Here is a 25,198-nt window from a genome sequence, read left to right on the forward strand (position 1 = left end):
GACAGGACATGTATGTTCTGTGCGAAGCTGAAGCCTCAAAGTCAGAATTTTACTGATTGCTGGACTCAGCAAGGGGCTTATCTCAGGGAAAAGGCAAATGGTTTTCTTAGGGGCTGCTGTTTTCCTGAAACTGCCTTCTAACAACATTCCTCTGACATTAGAGCAGCAATTTTCCTTCTGGGCAACTAGACATGTGCAATATTAAGCTTTGTAATTTTTTTAAAAAAATGTATCATTCCTTTATATACACTGAATTCATATTTCTGTTGAACCTCTTCCCCTCCCCCCCCCAGTTGGAGAGATAGATGGTCTTCCAATCAATTGTACAAAAATTTAGAGCTTTCAATCCCCTGCCAAACCCTCCCCCCTCCCGTTTCATCAGAAAGTGGGCGAGGGGGGGAGAAGGAAATGTCTGCTGGCCACTGCATTATTCCCTATAGAGATGGATTCCCATAGGGTATAATGGAAAATTGATCTGTGGGTATCTAGGGCTCTTGGGGCCTGTTTTTTGAGATAAAGGTACCAAATTTTCCGCATAGCATCTGGTGACTCTCCTCAAAATACTCCCCAAGTTTCAAAAAGTTTGGACTGGGAGATCCAATTCTATGAACCCCCAAAGAAGGTGCTCTTATCCTTCATTATTCCAAATGGAGGGAAGGCATTTATAATGAGCATGGTCCCTTTAAATGTGATGGCCAGAACTCCCTTCAGCGTTCAGTTGTGCTTGCCACACCCTTGCTCCTAGCTGCACCCCCAAAATTCCCAGATATTTATTGAGTCGGACTTGGCAACCCTACTAAAAGTAGTTCAAGGGACTCACTTTGTGTTCTGTTTTTGATGACCCTGTCCTAGCAACCCTCAGTCCAACTGAAGTTCAGTATAGATAAGAGTGAAGTTTTGTTGGTCAATGGAGAAGCTGCTTAGGGAGAGACTGTGGAGTCAGCCTGTCCTGGAGGCAGTTGCACCACCACTGAAGGAGCAGGTAGCTAGCTTGCAGGTGTTACTGGATCCTGACCTATAGTTGGTGGCTCTGGTCTCCTATTACATAGCATCTTTTGTCAGTTCCAGCTGGTTCACCACTCACAACCAGTCCTCAAGAAAGTGTGATCTAGCCACAATGATTTATGATCACATCCAAGTTAGATGACTGTAATGCGATCTATGTGAGGTTGCCAGTGTTATAGAACCAGGTTATTATGAGGCGTTGGTTATCAGGATTCTGCTGCCCTTTGCTGAAAGATCTATACGATTACCTAGGGCCACCCCTGCCACTAGGCAATTGCTAGGGTGCCAGCCTTCTGGGAGTGCCAAATTGGGTGCCCCCCATGTGACATTATTAGTGGGGAGGGGGGCGGCAGAAGTTAGCCTTGCCTAGAGTGTCAGACAGTCTAGGTCCAGCCCTGAGATTACCCATTAGTTTCTGGACACAATCCAAACTGCTGGTTCCTACATTTAAGGCCTCCCTGATCTACAGATCTCTGGCATTTTCCACCTCCTGAGAGCATTCTTTGCTGCAGCTACCTATATTTTCAGCTCTTTCCATTTTCTCTTCCTTTGCTCCCTCTGGCTGACCAAGCTAGTTCTACTTGTACATTGAAGAAAGACTAAGCCATCTAACTTTTGATTGGCTCCTATGAAAGTTTGCTAAAGGGGCCAATAGGACTGCTACGATCTCTCTGCAGTCTGATTGGTTCCTCTGTACCTAGGTTAAGGGACCAATACAACAGTTCTATTTTCCCTCTTTTTTCTCTAATTGGATAGCTTTACAAACCCTACATTTGCATAATTGTCCAACTTTCCAATACATATACATACTTTAAATTTATTCTAATGCATGTACTGTTCTATTTTTCTGTTTACAGTATATACACACACACACAAAATTTTATAATTACTATTTCCAGCTATGCACAGGCACACAAATATATACATGTGGTTTTTTATTTCTTCACAGCCATAAACATCTATTGAACCCCCAAACACATGCATCTGAACCACATCTACATAAGAGAGGAAATAATCTATAATAATAAAAAAGATAAATCTATCCCTGAAAAGCATAACTCAACAGAAAATGAAACTAGGAGCCTTAAATAGGCCACCAGCTTCAGGACAATTATAGGAGTTGGAGGGCCAAACATTAAACAAATAGGAACATCCTGGCCCATGTAATTTACAGAGATCACCCCACACACTCCTGCATGCTTTAGGCACTGGATGTTATGATTGCCTCTGGCAGGAATAAATAGTCAGGCATTTGAAAATTGACTTACAAGTTCAGACTGTTGATGGAACTTGTACTGCTAAAAATCCTGGGAATCAGAACAGCCTGGCCAACATTACCTTGAAAAACGGCCCAGCTTTATTTACAATGGAAGCTATTAAGGAATCCATTATTAAAGACAAAAATAGTAGGCAAATTGATGAATGAAAGCTATTGAGGAAGAATCAGCATGGATTCTGTAAGGGAAGATCTTTTCTTACTATTAGAGTTCTTTGAGGAGCTGAGCAAATATGTGAACAAGGGTGACCCAATAGATGTTTTTACCTAGACTTCCAGAAAGTTTTTGATAAACTCCCTCTTCAAAGGCTCCTAAGTAAATTCAGCAGTCATGGGATAAGAGAACATGTCCTCTTGTGGGTTAAAAATGGTTAATTAACAGGAAACAGAGAGTGAGTCTAAATGAGTAGTTTTCACAGTAGAAGGTGGTAAGCAGTGGGGTACCACAGGGCATGGTACTAGGTCCTGTGCTTTTTTAACTTGTTCATTAATGATTTGGAGTTGGGGGTAGGCTAAGTAGAGAAAGTGGCTAAGTTTGCAGATGAAACAAAGTTGTTCAGGGCAGTGAAAACCAGAGAGGACTGTTAGGCTCTCCAGAGGGATCTGCTGAAGCTGGACAAGTGGACATCGTTGTGGTAAATGAGGTTCAACATGGGCAAGTGCAAAGTAAGGCACATTGGAGCCAAATATCCCAACTATAAATATATGTTGATAGGGTCTGAACTGGCAGTAACTAACCAGGAGAAAGATCTCAGAGTCATGATACATAACTTACTGAAAATGTCGACTCAGTGTGTGACTGCAGCAAAGAAGGCAAATGCTATGCTGGGGATTATTAAGAAGGGGATTCAAAACCAATCAGCCAGTATCATAACACCCCTGTATAAATGGATGGTGCAGCCTCATTTGAAATACTATGTACAGCTGTGGTCACTGCACCTCAAAAAAGATATTATAACACTGGAAAAGGTGCAAAAAAGGGAGCAATTAAAATGATTAATGGAATGGAACACTTTCCCTTTGAAGAATGGTTAAAGAGGTCAGGGCTTTTTAGCTTGGAGAAATGACTGAGGGGTGACATGATAGAGCAGGGGTGTTGAACTCATTTGTTATGAAGGCCGGATCTGACATAAATGAGACCTTGTTGGGCTGGGCCATGTCGGGTTGGGCCAGACCATGTGTGTACCTATTTAAGATTAGGTAACAGAGATGTAAATTTTATAAAGAACAGACAAACACAAATATATAATATATATATTTAAAATGTAAAACATGCTTAAAACATTAGCACTCGTTGGTCTTAAAGATGCTTTCTTTGTATTTCTCCCATGGGATCCAGGGAACTGGGCAAAAGAAGCTTTGGCTCTTTCCTTCCTTCCCCAGGGGCCTGGGGGGGAGGAGCCCCAGCCAATAGAAGAGAGGCTTGGCTCAGTAGCTCTGCTGTGTGATTGAGAGAGTCTGGCAAAGCAAGCCATTCCTCTCCCCTTTCCTCCCCAAGGGGGGAGCCTCAGCCAATGGAGAAAATAGTAATTTTGCTCCTTAGCTCCTGTGCAATTGAGCAAGCTTTGGAAAGCAAGCTGTTATGCAGAAGGAAGCAAAATATAGGGAGAAGGAAGCAGATGACAGGCAGTTGCTTGGGGGCATTTAGGCTTGCCAATCCCCAGGTCACAGCATGGTTCTCCCACTTTCCCAGGCTCCTTCCCATTCCCAGTCAGCTGGCCAGAGGGGGGAAGCCCCACCCCCAAAGCCACCATGTGCCTTTCCACCTCTGGAGGCTTCAGACTCCACTTGGAAATTCTTGGGATGGTATGTCTGTGTCTTTAAGACTGAATGGGGGCAGGGGGAGCAGGCAGAACATGACTGCTCCCAGCGGCTGTGAAAGCAGCCCAGACCCTCTGTTGGTTGCACAATCTTTTCAGAGGTCATTTGCATAGGAAAGGTAAACTTGAACCTTTGGTTGCTCTGTGTTACTTTGACGAAGTTGGAAGTTCAGCAATTCGTGAGTAGAAATGCCAATTCCCCGGTTCAGAGTCTGGAGGGGCTGTTTTTTGAGGTAAAGACACCAAATTTTCAGCATAGCATCTGATGACTCTCCTCAAAATGCTCTCCATGTTTCAAAGAGATTGGACTTGGGGGTCCAATTCTATAAGCCCCAAAAGAAGGTGCCCCTATCCATTATTTCTAATGTAGGGAAGGCATTTAAAAGGTATGCAGTGCCTTTAAATGTGATGACCAGACCTCCCTTTGGAGTTCAGTTGTGCTTGTCACAACTTTGTAATGGCTCCACCCCCAATGTCTCCTGGCTCCACCCCCAAAGCCCCCAGATATTTCTTGAATTGGATTTGGCAGCCATAATGCATTATACCCTGCTGAGCTCCTTCCCCTCCTGAAACGCTGCCCTCCCCAGGCTCCACCCTCAAGATCTCCAGGTATTTCCCAACCCAGAGCTGGCAACCCTAGACTAGAACCTGAGAGACCTAGTTTCAAATCCCCAATATTCCATGGAAGTTTCCTGTGACTCATACCCTCTCAGCCTAACACGCCTTACAAGATTGCTGCTGTGAGGATAAAACAAAGGAGAGGAGAATGGGATTAGATGCTTTAGGTTCCCACTGGGAAGAAAAGCAAGGTATGAGATTTCTTATAAATCTCATTTTGATAACAGTTCACCCCCCCAAAAGGACAATCTCTGTTGCTGTTGCTTCATCCAGTATCGTGCAGCTCTTCTGATAGGAGGCAGAATTGCTCATTCGGTACTCAAACTACCCTTAAATATGACTGCAGCCAGCTACAGGGCTGGCAAGCAAAGCATGCAAGTGCTGAGTCTCCATTGCGTAAATGAAATATGTATTACAAAATGCTGTTAAGTGTTCTCTCTTCTAAAGGGATCCAACTCTTAAGTGCTGCTTAGGAACTTCTCACACTTGGGAGCAGAATGGCATGTCAAACAGTAGTTAATATGTGAGAACCAGAGGAAGAACATGCTGATACAGATAGAAAAAATTATGTATTAGCCTTCTTACATCAGGAAGCAGGCTATTACAAGCAAAATATCACTCACTGTGCAGCAGCTGCACACAAGTTAATTCCATGTTAGGGATTATTAGGAGAAAGACTGGAAACAAAAGAGGTAACATGTCTTTGAATGGTGCAGCCTCATTTGGAATACTGTGTTTATATTCCGTCTCCAAAATATATCATAGAACTGGAAAGGGTGCAGAAGAGCAGTAACCAAAACAATCAAAGGCTTAGAGCCTATACATGGAAATGGCTTTTCAGTTTATTGGAGGGGGGGATAGCTAAGGGATGACATAATAGAGGTTTATAAAATTATGTATGATGTGGAGAGTATGAACAGAAAGAGCTTTTTTTCTCCCAAAATGCTAGAACATGGAGACATGCGTTGAAGTTGATGGGTAGTGGGTTCAGGATAGGCAAAAGGAAGTTCCTCACACAACAGATAAATAATTTGTGGCATCCACTGCCACAGAATGTGGTGATGGCAACCAGTTTAGAGGACATTAAATTAGGATTATTCATGGGAATAAATCCATCAGAGGTGTAATGGAACCTCCATGTTCAGAGGTAGTATACCTCTAAACACCAGCTGCAAGAGGCAACAATGTAGCAAGGTCATGATGGCAGAGTGTCCTGCTATAAACAGGACTTCTCAGGGATGAGTTGCATAATTTGAGAGCACTCTTGGATCTGCAACTGATACTGAGCTCTCACATGGTTATCATTGGTTAAGTGGAGTGACTTTGCACAGGACTGCATAGTCAGTTTCCCTGGATCTTCAAGAATATTTAAATAAATAATGAATTCCTTAGTTATGCACAAAAATTATATCATATTTTTATTTCGCCCTTTCTATGAGGAACTCTTGTTTCCCTCATGACAACCCTTAAAGGAGGGATAAGATAATGGAGGTGAGTGGTCCAAGGTCATCCAGGGAGCTTCAAAACAGAGACCGATTTCGCACTCAGCTTACCCTGCGGCAGAGGCGTCACTAGGGCAGGGCCAAGGGGGCCATTGGCCCCCCCTAGAGCATTCTCATTGGCCCCCTAGGGCTCTTTGAAGGCAGCAGGCGGCAAGCAATCACAGTCTTTATTGGCGGGAGACGCGGGGAGGCTCTTTCAAGGCAGTGGCGAAGCGAGAGAAGGCCGGGAGGGAAGAGGAAAGCGCAGCTCTCCGCAGGCAGGCATCAGAGGGCGAGCAGGCAAACCAGGGAAGGGAGGACGTTGTGAGCCAACCAGCGAGGGAAAGGAGGCTTTAGACGCGCGGGGCGCAGGAGGGAAGGGAAGGGGGCAGGCAGGCAGAGAGCGAGGGAGTCCCTCACGCAGGAGGAAAACAGGCGGCATCGGCCGCGCTCGCAGCAGCAAGAGGAGGAGCGGGTGAGGGGTAGCGCAGGAGCATTGCCGGCAGTGCGCATGAGCGCCAGTGCTGAAGACTCCGCACCGCAGGCGCTGCTGCTGGCGGCGGGGGAGGAGGGGGCAGGCGACGAGGACCCGAAGCGGGCTTCTTTCTCGCTGGTTCTCGCCAGGTGCGCTGAGCTCCCCCAGCCGCCGCTCTCGGCTAGCAACTGGTCTTGCACAAGCCCGCGCCGCCGCCAGCGCCTTGGGAGGGACGGACTGATGGAAGAAGTAGTTTGCAGGACGAGCAGCGCCTCTCCTCAAGTTTCGGGACGGTTACCGTCCCCAAATCTTTCGGCTTCTCCAGGCGGAGGCTTCCTTTGTTCGAACGCGAGGGATTTAGCACCTCTGGGCAGCGCACGAGGACTGCTGCTCTTCCCTCCGAGTCCGGCACACTTGGCCCCAGGGTGCAACCGACTTGGCCCCAGGGTGCAACCCACGCACTTGGCCCCAGGGTGCAACCCACCCCAGTGACGCCACTGCCCTGCGGTCACGTTCCTCTTCTTTGCGTGGCGTCCATTGGATTTCCCACTATCTCCGCCAGAGTTACAGGAAGTGTCGCAGCTTTCACACAGCACATGGCAACTGATTTTTAGCAGTTTCCATGTGCTGCGTGAAAGCCGCAGTGCTTCCTGTAACTTCGGTGCAGTGGGAAATCCGACGGATGCTGCACAGAGAAGAGGAACGTGACCGCAGGGTAAGCTGAGTGCAAAATCGTTCACTGTGAGGATTTGGATCAAGGTTTCCCACAATCCTGAGTCTAGCTCTAACTGCTACACCACACATAGTCTCTCCTACACTACAGTACAGTACAGTCTTTCTTTCAGAAACAAAACCTAAGTTCAGCTTTCACATGAGTGATCTGGCAGAAAGGGAAGATTCTCTCATGGAAAGAAGTTTTGAAGCAGTAAATTTCAGTATGTATCTCATCATCATGAAAGACCAATTCTCCCCTTTCATAGTCAAGAAGAACTCTGATTTTCCTGGGATTCCATGCCAGATGCAAGTTAGTGCGAGGTAAAGTGAGGGCTTGGTAGTTTCCTTTCACAAAGCTGAGGGCCCAGACCCCTTCCTCTGGCTTAAAAATACCTCTTTGCTTTCTGTTTACAGATTCTTTGGCAACTCCAACAGCCCAGCCCCATTTGAATCTCACATCCACCACAAAGGTAATTCTGCCTGATGTGAATCCCTCATTGCCCAGCACGCAACGTTGGTGATCAAATCTCTTGGGACTCTGGGGCAGAGTTCTTCGGGTATCCCCTAGTTGCACATGTGCCAGATCTGCAGACAAGACAAGGAAGGGATTGGCTGTCTCTGGATCCAGAGTCACCTTCACTAGGGGAAGAGAGAACAGACACTTGTACGGCAAGGAATACAGGAACATGAACAAGAAGCAAAAGATAAACAGGATGGAGAAGAGATGGAGCTGAGAGCAGGCTGATTGGGAAAGGCTCTAGGGGAACACTGCCCTGAAGAGCTGCTGATTGCTAGGAGCAAACTAAGTGGAGCTCCAGTGGAGCTGAGAGTGCAGGGGCTACTTGATTTAGATCTGGTGGGCAGCAGCATGACGGTTACCCATCATCTCTCCTCAGCCACATGAGAGGCTGCTTGACTCAGAAGATAAAAACCCACACCAGTCACTGGAAATTTTTAAAAAAGGCCAAAAATGCAAAGCAGGACACAAAAATAATATAAAGTTGAAAAGAACAAGTGCCCCATTGGCTAAACACTGTTGAAAACAATCCCTCTGATTTTATTTTTTGGGCTGTGAAGAAATTAACCTGTAAAAATAAAAGGCTGCTACTGAAAAGAGAAGCACACTGGAAGTACAGTAGATTGTTAGACTCCAGACACTGAGACTTAAGGGCTAAATGTGTCTTTAGAACTGCATAGGCTTACTAGTCCCCAGGTCTGGGCGGGGGATCCCTCGGTTTTGCAGGCTCCTTCCCACCACCAGCCAGCTGGCCGGTGGGGGAGAGTTTGTCCCAATAGCTATTATGTGCTTTTAAATCTTGGCAGGTTGCAATGCTGCTGTTTTGGACTGTATGTGTATGTCTTTAAATCTCAGCAAAAAGAAGCTATATGCGTGGGGTTAGCAGGCAGAACCATGTGGCTCTTCTTGGTGAGTGTGGAAGCATGTGAGAAAGGCAGAGAAGCTAGCACAGTTCCTCTGTTTGTTTTGCATTTGCTTCAGAAGTAATTTCTATATTAAAATGGATATTAAAGAGTTAGCTAGAACCTGGTTATGGTATGAAAGAAAACTCCACCCTCCCCAGGCTGCTCTCCTTTGGTGTTCCTGTGTTAGTCTGAAGAAGTTGGTTGAAATACAGCAGTGTTACATTCGGCAACTCTCATGAGTAAATTGCCTCAGTGAAATCACAACAGTGTGTGCTTGCAAGCTGTGTTTATTTTGGCTGCTTTGTGAGTGTGTGTGTGTGTGCTCACTTTTATTTAGTGGAAGTGCAACTGCTGGGGAAATGAAAATTATATTTGGGTCTTCCATCCAAATACTAGCCAGAGGCAACCCTGCTTAGCTTCCAAGATCTGACAACATTGGGCTAGCCTGGGCTATCCAGGTCAGGGCTTAGGATAGATAGCCATAAACTTTATGTTTAATCTTACCCATTTCATAAACATCAGGATCATATTTCTTCAGTTCAGATGACAGAAGATCTGATAAAGGAAACAGATGCAAGAGAGAAAATATTTGACTCTCAATAAGCAGTTCCAAACTGTACAATTTGGAGAGAGTAAGGAAAAAATAACAGATAAACAGAGATTTGTTTCCAGTGACAGTTCTGTAAAAAGGGTGATTCATGGTCAGAGTGTTGGACTGAAACACCTGCGTTCAAACCCAGCTCAGTCATGCCAGCTTTCTTTGGCTAGTCACTGTTTCTCAGGGTAACATAACATGATTTCCATGTGTCTCTTTTATCCCTATGGCAAATTGCTGAAGGGATGAAACAAAGGTGAGGAAATGAAGTACACACTTCTGAGCTGTCTGGAAAAAGGGCGGGATTAAAATGTAATAGATAAATAGTTCTGAATGACTATCCTTTAAAATTACAGCTGGCCCTCTCCTCACAGATTACTAGGCAGTGCTTTCAGAAAGGAAGGAAGTGGTTTATGGGTATATAAAAATGGAAAGATGATCTCATAAGAGAAAAAGGATAGGACTAGAGCAGTTGGTTATATATATATTGGGAAAGTTCTCACAGGATATTTATAAACAATGTGACTTGGAGCTGGTCCATTAATTAATTTACAGCCCACAGCATGCTCCCTCCCAAAAAATTCCTGGCTACACCCCTGGTACCCAAAAGCACAAAATAATTAAATGTTATTTAAATACTGTCAAAAATAAATGAAACATTTTGGATAGATAATTAAAACCATCAAAAACCTTTTTCCCTCTTTTAAAAAATGAGAATGTTCTACTTGAACTTACTAGTTTGTACAATATTACTCAACCATTCAAAAACATGCACCACTGTCATATTCAGGATACCCCAAATAAGGCACAAAAATAGAAAAAGTATCCAATGACTCTTGTCTTATTTCCTACCTTTACATTTTTTAAAAGCCGTGGTTAGAACAGCATTCTGTTCACTCAGGTTAACAAGACTCTTTTCTAGCTCAGGAGGAATATCTGCTGGCTTCTGAACTTCTTTTTGCTGACACCTTTGGGAAGATTGTTATACAAACAAGCAAACATAATATTGGAAAGTATAATGTTTAAAACCCCAGGGACAAAAACAAAATCATGTGCTCTTCTAGTCCCCGGCATACTGTAGAAAAAAGGCCCACCCCTTCTGGTAATATTATCCCAGATCATCTCTGCACATTTTCATTTTTCCTGCTCTCCCTCTTAGGTGCAGATTTATTTTATTTACTGCCCATCTTTCTCAATGTGATTCAAAGCGGATTACATTATCTAAAACAATGCAATCAAATAGCATGAGGTATCTATAGGGTTGCCTGGTCCAGCTTAGGAAATATCTGGGAACTTTGGGGGAGTAGCAAGGAGCAAGACTGTGACAAGCATGACTGAACTCAGAAGGGAGTTCTGGCTATCACATTTAAAGGTACCATGCTCCTTTTAAATGCCTTTCCTTCCTTGGAAATAATGGAGGACAAGGGCACCTTTTTTGGGGTCTCATAGAATTGCTATTCCAAGGAGGTATCCCATCCAAGTATTTGACAGAGTTGACCCTGCTTAGCTTCTGAGATCTGATGAGCTCAGGCTTGCCCGGAACTTTTAAAGGACAAAGGGACCTGTACAGGGGCCCAGTTTACACTGAGGCTGCACAGGGCAGTGGGAAGATTAACTTCTATACAGTTTTGTCAATTTGTACAGATGGGCTACTTGTACATTTCCTCAGCAGGGCAGCTCTTTGGAGGGATTGAATGGGAAAGGCTGGTTCTCTTCCCCTACACACTGCAATTCTAATCCAGATCAGATCACAGCATGCCTGGTAATTAAGCTCTGAGCTCAGAACTTCTGGCCACAATTGATTGCCATGGTCAGGGTTGCTGGGCTTTCTGCTATGACAGGCCTTCAGCTTTCAATAATAAATAAGTTCAATCTACTTTGCCTGCACAAGTCATTTTTTAAAAGTGCATGCTCCATGATGTCACTTCCAGGACAGTTACCCAGAAATGATGGTGGGCAATGCTAGGGTTCACTTGAAACTTCTATGGTGAACCACAGAGTTTCTGCCAATTCCTAGACCTATCCACAGTCAGTTGAGGGTTTCCCCAGAAGTGACTTTACAGCACAATGGACATGGTGCACCCTCCATGTCCCTGCCTCCCAAGCACACAGGGAGGGATATGAAGACAGTGTAACATAGAGTAAGAATGAATGCCCTGAATCCAGTGCCTCAAGACCACAAAAAGCAAGCATGCCAAAATGTTCAAGAAAATAGACATTTATAGTTGCAACCACAAGAAGAACAGCACATAAAATCATAGCATAACAATCCAAGGAGTCATCTGATCCAGCATTGACACATGGCACCTATATCCAAAGCATCTGGTTCCTAGCCAGCTTTTGCTTAAATATTTCCAAATAAGATTTCCACAACCCTTCTAGGTACCTAAATTTGTCTCCTAGTTATGTGAAACTACAACATTGGATCCATTGAAATGTCAATGGAGCACACCTTTCTCATCTCTGCTGTAGCCCCCAAATCCCTTCCCCAAAATGTTGTTATTGAAGGTCTCCCAAGAACAGCATTATGAGACCATTTTGGGCTGTCATGGATCCTACTTAGATTCCAACAGTGTTTCCACAGTTAGCCACCCGCAGAGCATTACTCTGTGGGTGGCAAACTTTGGAAACACTGTTGGATCCCAGTAGAGATGCCAGCCCCCAGCTGGGAATTGGGCATCCCCTGGATTTACAGCTCATCTCCAGACTGCAGAGATCAGTTGCCCTGGAGAAAATTAATGCTTTGGAGGGTGGACACTCTACATCAGGGGTGGCCAATGGTAGCTCTCCAGATGTTTTTTGCCTACAACTCCCATCAGCCCCAGCCATTGACCATGCTGGCTGGGGCTGATGGGAGTTGTAGGCAAAAAACATCTGGAGAGCTACCACTGACCACCCCCGCTCTACATTGTACCTCACTGAGGTCCCTATCCTCTCCAGGCTCTATCTCCTAATCTTCAGGAGTTTCCCAACCTTGATCTGGGAACCCTACCCCCTATCCCTCTCCAATGGCAGGGGGGGGACCTGTCAACCCTAAATCCAACCTATTGCTTCTTATTCTTGGTGGAGAACAAGTACAACTGCCCCTTCTTTTCTGTCTGAAATCCTTTATTTCCTTGAGAGGCCAAATGAAGTGACCTCCATTGCACATATGAGGAGAGACAGTCCCGCAGGTATGCTGGTCCCAGACTGTGCAAGGCTTTAAAAATCAAGACTAACACCTTGAAACAGACCCAATAATAATAATAATAATAGTTTATTTATATTCCGCCCATTCCCCCATGGGGGCTCAGGGCGGAGTACATCAATTAATCACAATAAATTACAATAAAATCAGTTACAATAGCGAGTTAGTAGTACAGCCAGATGGTTCCACAGAGTGGTGTGGTAGCACAGTGTGATATCACAGGGGAGGCCAACTCCGTAGGGCCAACTGATCTAACAAGTAGATGCCTGCTGCCTCATCCAAAAGCCTGGTGGAACAGCTGCATTTTACAAGCCCTATGGAAGGCTAACAAGCCAGGCGGAGCCCGGATCTACATAGGGAGCTGATTCCACCAGGTTGGGGCCAGGACTGAAAAGGTCCTGGCCCTGGTAGAGGCAAGGCGGGCGTCTCTTGGGCTGGGGATGGTCAGAAGGTCTTGGGAGGCCGAATGAAGTGACCTCCATGGCACATATGAGGAGAGACGGTCCCGCAGCTATGCTGGTTCCAGGCTGTGCAAGGCTTTAAAAATCAAGACTAACACCTTGAAACAGACCCAGTATTCTATGGGCAGCCACTGCAAGCTGCAGAGTGCCGGCCATATGCTCACCCATACAGATGATGCAGTCAGCAGGCGAGCTGCCGCATTCTGCACCCGCTGCAGTTTCCGGATCAGCTTCAAGGGCAAGCCAGTGTAGAGCAAGTTACAGTAGTCTAACTTGGAAGTGACCATTGCATGGATCACCGTAGCCAGCACCATATCTGTAAATAAAATAGATATGGTGCTAGCTGCCTGATCTGCCGTAGATGGTAGAAGTTGGGAGTTGGATGCATGGACCCCCCCCCCCGCCCCTTCTCGGCTCAGGCACAGGCCTTCGTCTTAGTTGGATTTAACTTCAGTCAGCTCTGCTGTACCCATCCAGTCACGGCTTCTAACACCTCGGACAGATGGTCAGGGGTGGAAGACGGTCTGCCACCCATCAACAGATAGAGTTGGGTGTCATCAGCATACTGGTGACAACCCAGTCCAAAACCTCGGGCAATCTGGGCAAGGGGGCACGTATAGATGTTAAATAATATTGGTGAGAGGATAGCCCCCTGCAGCACTCCACACATGAGTGGGTGCCACACGGAGGTCTTTAAGATATTTAAAAGACAAAGAGACATACTTGTTCAAGGTGCTTCTGATGTCCTATAGAGAAGAAAAAGAGAAAGCAAACAGTTCAGGGTTGCTAGCCAAAACCATAGTTTTGTGATTTCTATAAGGCGTTTAATTCAAAATAATGATTGTATGAGTCAGTGTTACCCAGATGTTATCCAAATTCAAATTCATGTTATCCATAAAATAGCAAGTCAAAAATTATTAAAACATGGATCTATATGTACATGAATTCCAACACAATCTGGTACATATGCAAAGGAAACCTGAGGTTTTGATGGGAAGAGGTGCTGAGCAAATGTTAATGGTTAAGTTCATAATATTATAAATAATTATTACTGATTCATTAAATGGCCGTGTTTCTTGTGTCCAATTAACACTGTGTTAAATCCAGTAACATATTTTTAATGATTTTGTGGAACGTTCATGCCCTGATTACACATCAAGCATCCACATCCCTCAGGCTGTTCTGACTTAACCTAGTCAGCTGTTCAGATTCTAGCTGATGATGGACTTAAAATTCTTTCTCCATTCCTCCTAGACAAAGAGTGAATTTTATTACCACCTATTTTTTCCTGTGATATCTGTTTATTGCCTTCTCTTTGGTTCAGGTCCACTGAATATGTTCCTTCATTCTGATTATCTAAGGCCTGGTTCAGCCATGCACAGAACCACTTTTTTCCTCTACATCAGTGGTCCTCAACCTTTTTGGCCTCAGGGACCGGCCCCAGGCCCAGCTCGCTGTCTGCGGTCCCAAGGCTGATGTGGTGGGGGCACCCAATATAGCCTCCCCCCATGGTGCCTCCTCCCCCCGTTTTCCTCCTTCACCCACCCCCCCCCCGTGCAGCTCCGCTGCAGCCCTCACGCAGCCTCCCAGCGTCCCTCGTTTCCTCCTCCTTCAGTCCCCCAAGCAGTCTCACAGTCTCCTCCCCCCCCCCATTTTCACCATTTTAAGGCCGGGGAAGGGGCCGTGAGGTGCCTCCCAGGCTGATCCCCCCCCCCCCAGCGGTTCCCTTCCCCAGCCTTAAAATGGTGAAAATGGGAGACAAAGGTGCTGCGGAGGGAAGGCGAGGCTGCGTTTCAAACAGGCCGCAGCCCAGTACCGGTCCCCGGCCTGGGGGTTGGGGACCCCTGCTCTACATAATCCTTGCCAATGGTACTTCCACAAACACTATGTGGAAAAATAAATTCCCATTACAATTTGGGTTGCCAATTCCAGATTCAGAAATTCTTGAGGATTTGGGGATAGAGCCAGGAGAGGGGATGAATGCTGTAGATTCCATCCTGCAAAGCAGCCTTTTCTCTTGAGGACTTGTCCTCTGGAGATCATCTGTAGTTAGGGTTGCCAGCTCCAATTCAAGAAACATCTGGGAACTTTGGGGGTGGAGCCAGGAGACATTGGGGTTAGAGTCAGGAGCAAGGTTGTGACAAGCATAATTGGACTCCAAAGGTAATTCTGGCCATCACACTTAAAGGGACCACACACCTTTTAAATGCCTTCCCTCCACTGGAAATAATTAAGGGTAGGGGCACATTCTTTTGGGGCTCATAGAATTGGATCCTTGGTCCAATCTTTTTGAAACATGGAGGGATCTTTTGAGGACAGGCACTGAATGCTATGCTGCAAATTTGGTGCCCCTTCCTCAAAAAACAGCCCCCCAGAGACCCACAGATCAATTCCCATTACACCCTATGGTCTCCATAGGGAATAATGGAGTGCCCAGCATTCCCCACCTCCCGCTTTCTGATGACCCTGAAGTGGAGGAAAGGCCTCCAAACTGGGGATCCCCTGCCCCCACCTGGGGATTGGCAACCCTATCTGTAGTTCCAGAAAATCTCCAGGCCCTGCCTGGAGGATGACAGCTTTAAAATACTCATGATGAAGGGGGTTTAGCAAAATTCCGGAAACTCTTTACCGTGAACCAATTATGATGGATCACTCGGTTGTGCTTCATACTCTGTAATTTTACAAACAAGTAAAACTCGCTGCAATCAATGGGATATTCTCAAGCAAGGCATGTCAACGTTCAACATATTGCAGATATGATCACTACAAGTCTAAACAGTTATGCCCTTCAACTGATTTAGATGGGTGTGCTCTGTTTAGGATTGTATGGCAAGTCTCAGCTTAACTGGTTTGCTGAACTGGTCCTGCTGTGATGGAAAAGCATATTGGTTACCTTCAAACCCGCCATGTTCTAAATGACATGAATATGCTATACCTATACCTTCCCACTGTGCTATGCCTTTCTCAGAGGCCCTGCCCAGGTATAGCTGGAAGGCGCATGCCTAATGCCCTATGCTGTGTCTTGTTCCTGTGTGTCCAGTTGAGTACATGGTTAGAAGACTCCTCTTGAGTGGGTGAGATGTAGATTTTTATCTGGCCTCTTTTTATTGTACAGCTAATCCTATACAAAAATTGAGGTTTGCCTTCATACTAGTATCTGAACTCATGACTCCTGTTCAACACATGGACACTGAGGTTTGAGGGACAGAAATTGTACAATTGCATCCTTTCTTGTTGCTGCCTTAATGTTTGCATCCTCACTCAAGAAGACCTTGTATGGGAGATTTTAGGTGCTTTATCAGAATTGCCTCCACAAAGTAAGTTGCAGAGGCCACGTGTCTTCACTTTGCACAAGCCGGAGTGCCTATGTGTCCTCCCTTTGCACAAGCATGCATCAAAATGGGACATGGTTGCAGGAGGGCACTCAAACTCACATTTTTATATTTTCCCTGGTACATCCTTGTTTCCAGGTTATGCCACAATCTTCCTTCCACAATGCTGCATTCCTTATGCTCCCTCCCTTGCTGTGTTGTGTGTGTTGAGGGTAACAGGCTGATATCAGTGGGAGGGCAGCATGGCTATGTCAGCATATGCTGATTGGCTACTTCCCTAGCTTCCTGTCACAGGTGCATTGGCAGCATGAGGCACATCGTGATTGGTGGATTACAGTGGAGTTGTTATGGTTTCTATCACACAGGATATTTAGGGGTGCATGCCACATCAGCATTACCTAAGGCTGGATCTAGGGAAGGAGCAGAGGGGGTGCTTGCCCTGGGTGCTGCTGGAGGGAGGGCGCCAAATTGGGTATGGAGTCCATTTTATTCTATGGGCCCATAAGATAGAATGGGCCCATAAGGAGGCCTTCGGACTTTGATGGACCAAAGGTCTGATTCAGTATAAGGCAGCTTCATATGTTCATATGTCATTTTTTAAAATTTTGCCTCCCCCCCCCCCCAAATGTAGATCTAGTCCTGGCAGTACCCTGGCATGCATTAGCAATGCATTCAGTCTCTGACTAGCAGCTGAATGGACTGTCTACTCTGAAAACTTTTGCACATGACATCAAGTGATACAAAAATTCTATCTGGAGTGCCAGATTATCTGTGATGCATCGTTCACATGTGCAAGTCTGCACTTAATGTGACAGGCTGGTGATGTGCATATGTGTGAATCAGTGCCTAGCCTTACTTCCAAGAATTCACTGGCTGGTTGCTGACACTTCTTCTCCATTTCAGTAATTAGTGTAGCAAGACAGGAGACCTCTGTGGAGAGTTTTGTGAGCAATTCATCTCTCATTTTCAGAAACTTTTCCTTCAACTGCTCCAGTGGGGCAAGGATGAGCTGTTCTTGTTCCTCTAGAAAGCATCTCATCTCTTGAAATACAGACACAGCCTTCTGTTTCTCAGCCTCTATCTTTTTCTGGGATAAAAGGAAATGGTATCAGAATCAGACAGAGGGTGCAGGCATTTTTACAAATTTACATCTTTCAGCATTCATGTGCAGTAAAAATCAGAACAGAACTGATAGATGCAAATCTGATATCTGAATCTATGGCAACATGATGAAGTGATTATAGTGTCAATCTAGGATCTGGAAGACCAACGTTTGAATCTCTACTCTGCAGTTCAATGACACAGCATTTGCTAAATTTCATGGCAAGCAGAACGATCCAGGCTCAATCGCAGGCATTTTGAGTTAAAAAGATCTGGAAGCAGGGAAAGGTAAAGACCTTGGCCTGAGGCTCGAGAGAGCTGCTGTCAGTCAAAGTAGACAGAACTGACCTGGATGGGCCAGCGGCCTGATTAAGTATAATGCAGCTTCATGTGTTCATTGGAGAGAAAGGTGGAAGGAAGGAAGGAAGGAAGGAAGGAAGGAAGGAAGGAAGGAAGGAAGGAAGGAAGGAAGGAAGGAAGGAAGGAAGGGGCTTCCCAATCCCTAGGTCCCAGTGAAGGATCCCCCAGTTTTACAGGCTCCACTCTGCCCCCAGCCAGCTGGCCAGCGGGGGGATGCCCTGCCCCCTTAGCCACCATGCACCTCTAGATCTCTGGTAGATGTAGAAACCTGCAAACAGGTCCCATTTTAAAATGTGTGTGTACGCCTTTAAATTTGAGCAGGAAGTACTTCATGGTGAAGGGTCAGCAGCAGAGCCTTGTGAGAGCACAGCCCTTCCATCTGTTTTGCTTTCATTTCAGAGCAAGTGTATGTGTGAGAGAGAAAGCAGCGTAGCCCCTATACTTTTCAGATGTCATTATGGAGGAACCAGACTCAGTAAGTGAGTGTGTGAGAGAGAGCATGCACAGCCCCTGTACTTTTCAGAAGTCTTCGTAGGGGAGCCAGTAAGTGCGTGTGTCTGTCTCTGTGCTTGTTTTGCATTGTTTTCAGAGTCTTTGTATAGGAACCTGTTTATGGGATGGAGGAAAACGCCACCTCTCTCTCTTTTTATTTGCCAGGCTGAAGAACAGCAGTTCCTGTGAGTAAAGCTCCAGTGAGATCACAAAAATGTGAGCTTGCAAACTCTGTGCATTTTGACTGCTTTTTGTGTGTTTACACTTTCATTGACTAGAATTGCAGCTGGGGGATGAGGAAATGATGACTATTCCGGTGAATTGCACTGCTGCATTTTTATGTATTTATGTTGGAAATGGGAAAGTCTGGCTCCGCCTCCAAAGTCTCCTGACTCCACCCCCAAAGTCCCCAGATATTTTCTGAATTAGACTTGGCAACCCAAGGAAGGAAGGAAGGAAGGAAGGAAGGAAGGAAGGAAGGAAGGAAGGAAGGAAGGCAATATCAGAAATTAATGGGAGTACATATCAGTCTACTGGGAACCTCTGTTTCTGATATCAAAGTCACCATCCTTAACAAAAGATTGTCAAAGGGAAACTCCAGAGGACTCCAGAGGAAAGGACTGATTTAGAATTTATTCAAAGGTTTCAAACTCCTCCCTCTTGAGTTGAAGTGGTTTAGGATTTTGATCTCACTATCAGTTAGGGTTGCCAGCCTCCAGATGGTGCCTGAAGATCTCCCAGAATTCTGACTGATAGGCTATAGAGATCAGTTCCCCTGGGGGGAATGGCTGCTTTGGAAGGTAGACTCGATGGCATTATACCTTCCTGAGGTAGGGTTGCCAAGTCCAATTGAAGAAATAGCTGGGGACTTTGGGGGTGGAGCCAGGAGACTTTGGGAGTGGAGCCAGGAGATGTTAGGGGTGGAGCCAAGACCAAGGCTGTGACAAGCGCCGCAGCCTCAGGTTCCCGCGCCGCAGCCGCACTAGCAGCTGTCCCTCCCTCCTCCTCCCGCTCGTCCTCCCCGCCCCTCGGCCGCCGCCTGAGGCTGGAGGCCTGGGTGAAGCAGGGCGGTGGCGCGGGCATGGAGAGCGGGGCCGGGGGCTCGGGGCCTCCTCCTCGGCCTCCGGTGCTGCCGCGCTGGTGCTGGCGAGGCTGTGCTGCACCCCTTCAAGAGGTCCCTCACCGCCCTGGGCCGCGCCTGGCTCCGCCGCCTCCGCTGCTCCGGCGCGCCCGTTCTCCTCGCCACGCTCCTGCTGCCCCTCTGCTGCGCCAACGCCGCCAGCCAGCGAGGCCCTCAGCCGACAGCTCCTCCGCCGCCTCCTCCTGCTGCTGGGCGCCGGCGGGCCCGCTGCCTATGGCCTCACTGGGCGGGGAGGGGGCGGCAGCGGCGCGGTGGCCTCGCACGCTCCGGGACGGGGCGGCTCGCCATTTCCCCCCTCTCCCCCCGCTTCCATTTTTTGGGGGAGCAGGGGAAGAGGGTGGAAATCCTGGGGTCCCCCGCCAGGGCGGGAGGGTTGGGACCCCTATCCTGAGGTCCCAACCCAGGCTCCACCCCCCAAGTCTTCAGGAATTTCTCAGCTTGGAGCAGACAACCCTATCCTCAGAAAACATGAGACTCCACACTTATTAGGGGGGTTAACTGTCTTATCATAACTAGTGAATGGTCTCTGTATTTTCCCTGATTAAATATGAATTTTGTTGTGTACGTGTGACTCTGTGTTTCATGTGCATTGTTAGTTCCTGCCTGGCTCATTGGAGCCTTTAGGACTGAGCTTGGGGACTTGGGAACAATGGGAAGCTGGATCCAAATGTCTGCTTCCCCAGTCCAATCACCAGCCCCCTGCTGGTTCAAATGACCCAATGGTGTTCTAGCGCGGGAACTTTGGAGTGTATATAGTTGGCCCCATTGGCCCAATTTAGCAGTCTTAGTAAAGCGCTGCCATGCTGTAATCACAATAAAGAGCTTTGATTCAAAACTACCAAGTCCGCTCATGCATCAAGCCCACTATTTAACACATTTTAAACAATCACATTTCACTCTATATTTCCTGTATTTCATGCCCCTTGATCCTGCTGTCTTTTCCCCCCACCAAAAAAACCACCTCATATGCAGGGGTCATTTTGTAGAAAAAGAGGTACCAGAGCTCATTAGCAAAACTCATTTGCATGAGTTCTCCTAATGACATCACCATTGACATCACCAGAATGTGCACTAAATTATATCAGCTCAGCATCTGCCTTAAAATGATTCTTGAATTATAATTGCCATAATAAAACTTTGCTCCCATCATACTTTTTCAGTTACTTTCTCCTATGCAACCACAGTGGCATGATGACGCTTTCTGTCTGTCTGCTTTATATGTTTTGGTTATTTTCCCATTTCCCCCCATTTTTTGTGGTGGGGGGGGATATTAGAAAGTTTGTCAGATTGTAGAATTCAGCAAAATTCTCACAGGGGGTTTGGAACCCAGAAGCAAGCATGTTTTGGGTGAGCAGGGTTTAAGAAAGAAAGAGCACAATAAAATTTAGAGGTTCCAGAGCTCCACTCCTGTGAAATCCTGCCCAAAATGAGGCCTGCTCATATACATAATAAGAGTGCATAGTGAGGATTCAGTAACAGCCCATAAAATCTTATCCTGGAATAAAATGTTGGTAGTTTTTCTTTAAGGCGCCTGTTTATTTTTTTTTTCTGCAATGGACTAACACAGGAATCTGTAACAATAACAGATAACACAGGGAATAGTTCTATAGGAAAACTCTGGAATTCGGACTGTACCATTTGTTGCTTTATGTGATCATCACAGCTGATTTATGGCAACTCCATAAGATTTTCAAGGCAAGAGATGGTCAGAGGTGGTTTGCCATTGCCTTCCTCCAAGTCATGGATGGTCTCCCATCCAAATACTAGCCAGGGTTAACCCTGCTTCGTTTCCAAGATCTGACAAGATTGGGCTAGCCTGGGCCAGGGCATTTTTTGTATAAAAAGCCCAGTAGGAACTCATTTGCATATTAGGCCTCACTCCCTGACATCATCAGTGTTTCACACAGGGCTTGTTGTGGAAAAGCCCAGCAGGAACATATTTGCATATTAGGCCACACCCCCTGATGCCAAGCCAGTCAGGACTGCGTTCCTGTGTGTTCCTGCTCAAAAAAAAAAGCCCTGGCCTGGGCTTTCCAGATTAGAGCCTGTGAGGTCATACTCTATAATAATATAGGCCAATCATCCAGTGCCTTTGCAAGCCAATGTAACTCACAATATTCTTCTGGCATTTGCGCTTCCCAGCTGTATGAAATTTCTCCTGTTCTCTTTTCTCTTCCTTTAGGATACTCAAGTGAATTTGAATTTTTTCCTGAGAGGGCAAAGAAGGTGTTAGGAAACCGAGATTCCAAGATTAGCAGGTCACAACCCTCACCTACATTTTAAAAAGAATTTCAAAACCAGATTTTTTTTTTGCGGGGTTGGGGTGGGCAGTGTCTTGTGAACTGTAGAGAAATGTGTTTTACTTTGGAGAGTTGGACTGGACAAAAAAACAAGCGGGAAGAAGGAAGCGGTCGGGTTGATTGTTCTTTAGTAATACCCAGCCAAACACTTTAGAAATGCTAAAGTTCTCCCTGGCCAGAGACAATTAAATGGTCAGCTCTCACCTTCAGTTAAACAGTCCAGACTCATGCAGGATAAATCTAAGCACCTGCTTCTATTAGCACTAAAAAAAAAAAAATTAATTGATGCAAGCTGCTTTGGGAGACAGTTTTTGTCTGAAAAGTCAGATGAGAATGAATAAAATATATAGATCATTTTGTCCCTAGAGAAATATACCAGAGAGAACCCTGCTATTAGTTTATCCCGTTTTTAAATCTAGACTGCTTTTTTTCTTCTTTCAAACACTTCTCTAAAATATTAACAATTAATAAATGTACTTTGTTGATGAACAAAAAAACTAGCTGTTATGCTGCTAAAGAATTCTCTTTAATGTTTTCTTGAGTTTATTCATTCTACAGGCAGACTAACCTCAGCTGGCTGGGGAATAAAGTTCACTTTAATTTCCTGGGCATCCCAGCACATTTTCACTAGAAGTCTATTGGCTGAATATTTCCAGATATGAACGGCGTGTCCCTAAGGCCTGACTCAGACAAACAAAGTTTGTCTTAATATCTGACTTTTGGCCTCATAGTTTGACTCTTGTATGCAAGAATCATATATAGCCTGTTGCAGTAAAACAAGACAGTTATAACGATGGCACCTTTACAGGCTAACTGGTTAACTGTGGCATGAGGGATTTTTTTTCAAAGGTAAGAGCTTCTCATATCCCAATGAATCAGATGAGCCAGTGTGGAGTATTGGTTAATGTGTTGGACTGAGAAGACACTGGTTCAAACCCCTACTTTGTCATCAAACCTCACTGCATGACCTGGAGTCAGCCACTCTTTCAGTCTATCCTACTCCGATTGTTTGGGGAAGATAAAAAGATGAGAACCATATATGTCATCCCATTCTGGAGGAAGGGTAGGAAAAAATATACTAGTGTCTCAGAACTAGCTGCCTCAGAACACTTAGCACTGCAAATGACATTGAACACCCATAACTAGACAGAGAGATCCCACCTTATAATCCTGAGCAGCTTCCTCTATGGGAAAGACAGTGTGGTCTCTGTGTTCCCGGGACAGATGGCAGATGAGACAAATGGGAGTTTGGTCTTCCTCACAGAAGAGTTTCAGACCCTCCTGATGCCTTTCACATGCTCTCTCCTCCCCTGCTGGCATCACCTGCTCAGCCTTCATCTGCTTGACAATCTTGACAAGGTTCGCCATCTGCTTGTTTGGCCTGAAGCTTCTTTGCTGAGTCGTTTCTCGGCACTGAGGACAGGTCGTGGAAGCCTCCAGAGTTTCCCAGTACTGGGCTATGCAGGCTTGGCAGAAATTGTGTCCACAGTTGAGGGTCACAGGCTCTCTAAAATATTCCAAGCAGATGGAACAAGTAGCTTCATCTTGGAAACTCTTTGTAGGGCTCTTGGTAGCCATGGTGCTCTGGAGAGGCTCTGGCAGGCTAAAGCTTCCACAGAGCTTAGATATATGCCTAGTCTACCACGTGTCATGTTTATTTCCTGGAAATGGTGTGTATTCCTCTTTTTTCTGTAACTTGATGCCTGTGGCAGAAACTAAAAACTGAAAGAAGGCAAGGTATACGCAACAGAACAAAAGCCAGCTTATTGGAGGTGAATAAAGAAGTGTGATTACTTGCAAGAAACCACGCTCCTAGCAGTGAGTTTCATCCAAGATTGCATAAGGGGAAATCTACTGGCTCAGGCAAAAGGACTTCTTAGTCCAGCATCCTGTCCCCAGCAGAGGTCAGTTGGATGTCTCCTGGAAGCTGACAAAGAAGCAGTGTCACCGTGGGCTCCCCGGGATTCCCTTTTCTTCCCTCAAACCACCCAGACCCAACACAAACAGTACAAGAAAAGCAGCATCACAACTTGCCCAGCTCCTTGGCAAATTGTAATACCCCAAAATTCTATTTATGAAAGCATTAATACCTCAATTTTTATCCCCAATGGGATAAAAGGCAGCTTCCCCTCCTCCACTTCATCCTCACAATAACAACACTGTGGGGCACATGAGACTGATAGCAAGTGATTGGTAGGCTTACCAGGTGCCCATTAATGATGCGCAAACTCCTGATAATTATTGCTGATGCCTGTCAATGCTCATCTGGTCAGTATGTAGAAGCTGGGTGGCAAATGGCAATCTTCATTGCTGCATGATGATGTCACTTCTAGCGTGACCCAGAAGTGAAGACATTGCATTCTAGGGGTGTTCAGAGTTTTGAGGTACATACTAGAGCATTACCCCAGTGTGATCCCAGCATTTCTGGATCACATCAGAAGTGACATCATCATGGAACAATAAAGATTGCCACCCTCTCGCAGTAAGCACTTGTTGCCCCTCATCTCTTACTGGTTACCATAGCTGAGTGAAAATTTGAACTTCCAAATTCTTCCATATCCTAGCTCAGAGATTCCTAGCATTTTTGAGTGTGTGGGCACCTTTGGGGGTCTGACACAGGGTAGTGGGTGCATCTACAAAATGGCTGCCACAAGAGGCAGAACCAGTCACCAAACAACTACCACACAAAGCGGAGCCAACCACAAAATGTTAGGGACTGAGGTCATGCATACCTTTAATTCTTAACATGTCAGGCAGAAACTCTGTTTGACAGGATACTGTTCAGAGTAAACATATTGTTTTAAAATAGTGACCGATTTAGCACACAGCTTACCCCACAGTCACATTCCTGTTCTCTGCGCAGAGTCCGTCAGATTTCCCACTATCTGCGCTGGAGTTACAGGAAGTGCTGTGGCTTTTGCATAGCAAACGTAAACTGGGTTTTAGCAGTTTACATTTGCTACATGAAAGCCATGACACTTCCTGTAACTCCGGCGCAGATATGGGAAATCCGAAGGACGCTACGCAGAGAACAGGAACGTGACCGCGTGGTAAGCTGTGTGTGAAATCGGTAATTTTCCTGCACCTTTACCTGGATAGCCCAGGCAAGCCCGATATCATCAGATCTCAGAAGGTAAGCAGGGTTGACTCTGGCAAGTACTTGAATGGGAGACCACCTTGGAATACCAGTAGTCACGCACAACAACAGGGACAGGCTTTCTTCAGCCACCTCTCTGTATATCCTCCATGTTCCCAGTAGGGGTCAGTCACCAGAGGTCACCATGACTTCCAGGTGTGCTCGTGTGTGCACATGCACAGACACACACAAAATGTAAAAATGCAAAAACACAGCTTACCTTTAGTCATGAAGTGAAGAGTCTTGTACCACCGACGTCTGCCCTGTAAAAGACGATTTCCC

The 25,198-nt window shown here is 45.9% G+C and overlaps 1 protein-coding gene across 1 annotated transcript; it reads right to left on the reverse strand.

Moving 5' to 3' along the window:
• Positions 1-9,277: 9,277 nt before the first annotated feature.
• LOC132571975 (zinc finger protein RFP-like) lies at positions 9,278-23,394 on the reverse strand. The gene is made up of 6 exons (XM_060238767.1): positions 22,942-23,394; positions 21,594-21,689; positions 17,243-17,473; positions 13,778-13,800; positions 10,259-10,374; positions 9,278-9,366 (listed from the first exon to the last, which is right to left on the reverse strand). The coding sequence occupies exons 1-6, from the start codon at positions 23,356-23,358 to the stop codon at positions 9,278-9,280; spliced, it is 972 nt and encodes a 323-aa protein (XP_060094750.1). The 5' UTR covers positions 23,359-23,394.
• Positions 23,395-25,198: the final 1,804 nt, after the last annotated feature.

Source organism: Heteronotia binoei, chromosome 5 (assembly GCF_032191835.1).
Source record: "Heteronotia binoei isolate CCM8104 ecotype False Entrance Well chromosome 5, APGP_CSIRO_Hbin_v1, whole genome shotgun sequence".
NCBI classification, from domain to species: Eukaryota; Metazoa; Chordata; class Lepidosauria; order Squamata; family Gekkonidae; genus Heteronotia; species Heteronotia binoei.

Bases quoted from the DNA above. Each gene is read 5' to 3' on its own strand.
- LOC132571975 (XM_060238767.1), bottom strand. From the start codon at position 23,358: ATGGCTACCAAGAGCCCTACAAAGAGTTTCCAAGATGAAGCTACTTGT. The intron at 10,375-13,777 runs GTATGTCTCTTT...ATCTTCCCAAAG, and splicing joins ATCAGAAGCACCTTGAACAA to GTGTCAGCAAAAAGAAGTTC. The intron at 9,367-10,258 runs GTAGGAAATAAG...TTCCTTTATCAG, and splicing joins GGCTTTTAAAAAATGTAAAG to ATCTTCTGTCATCTGAACTG.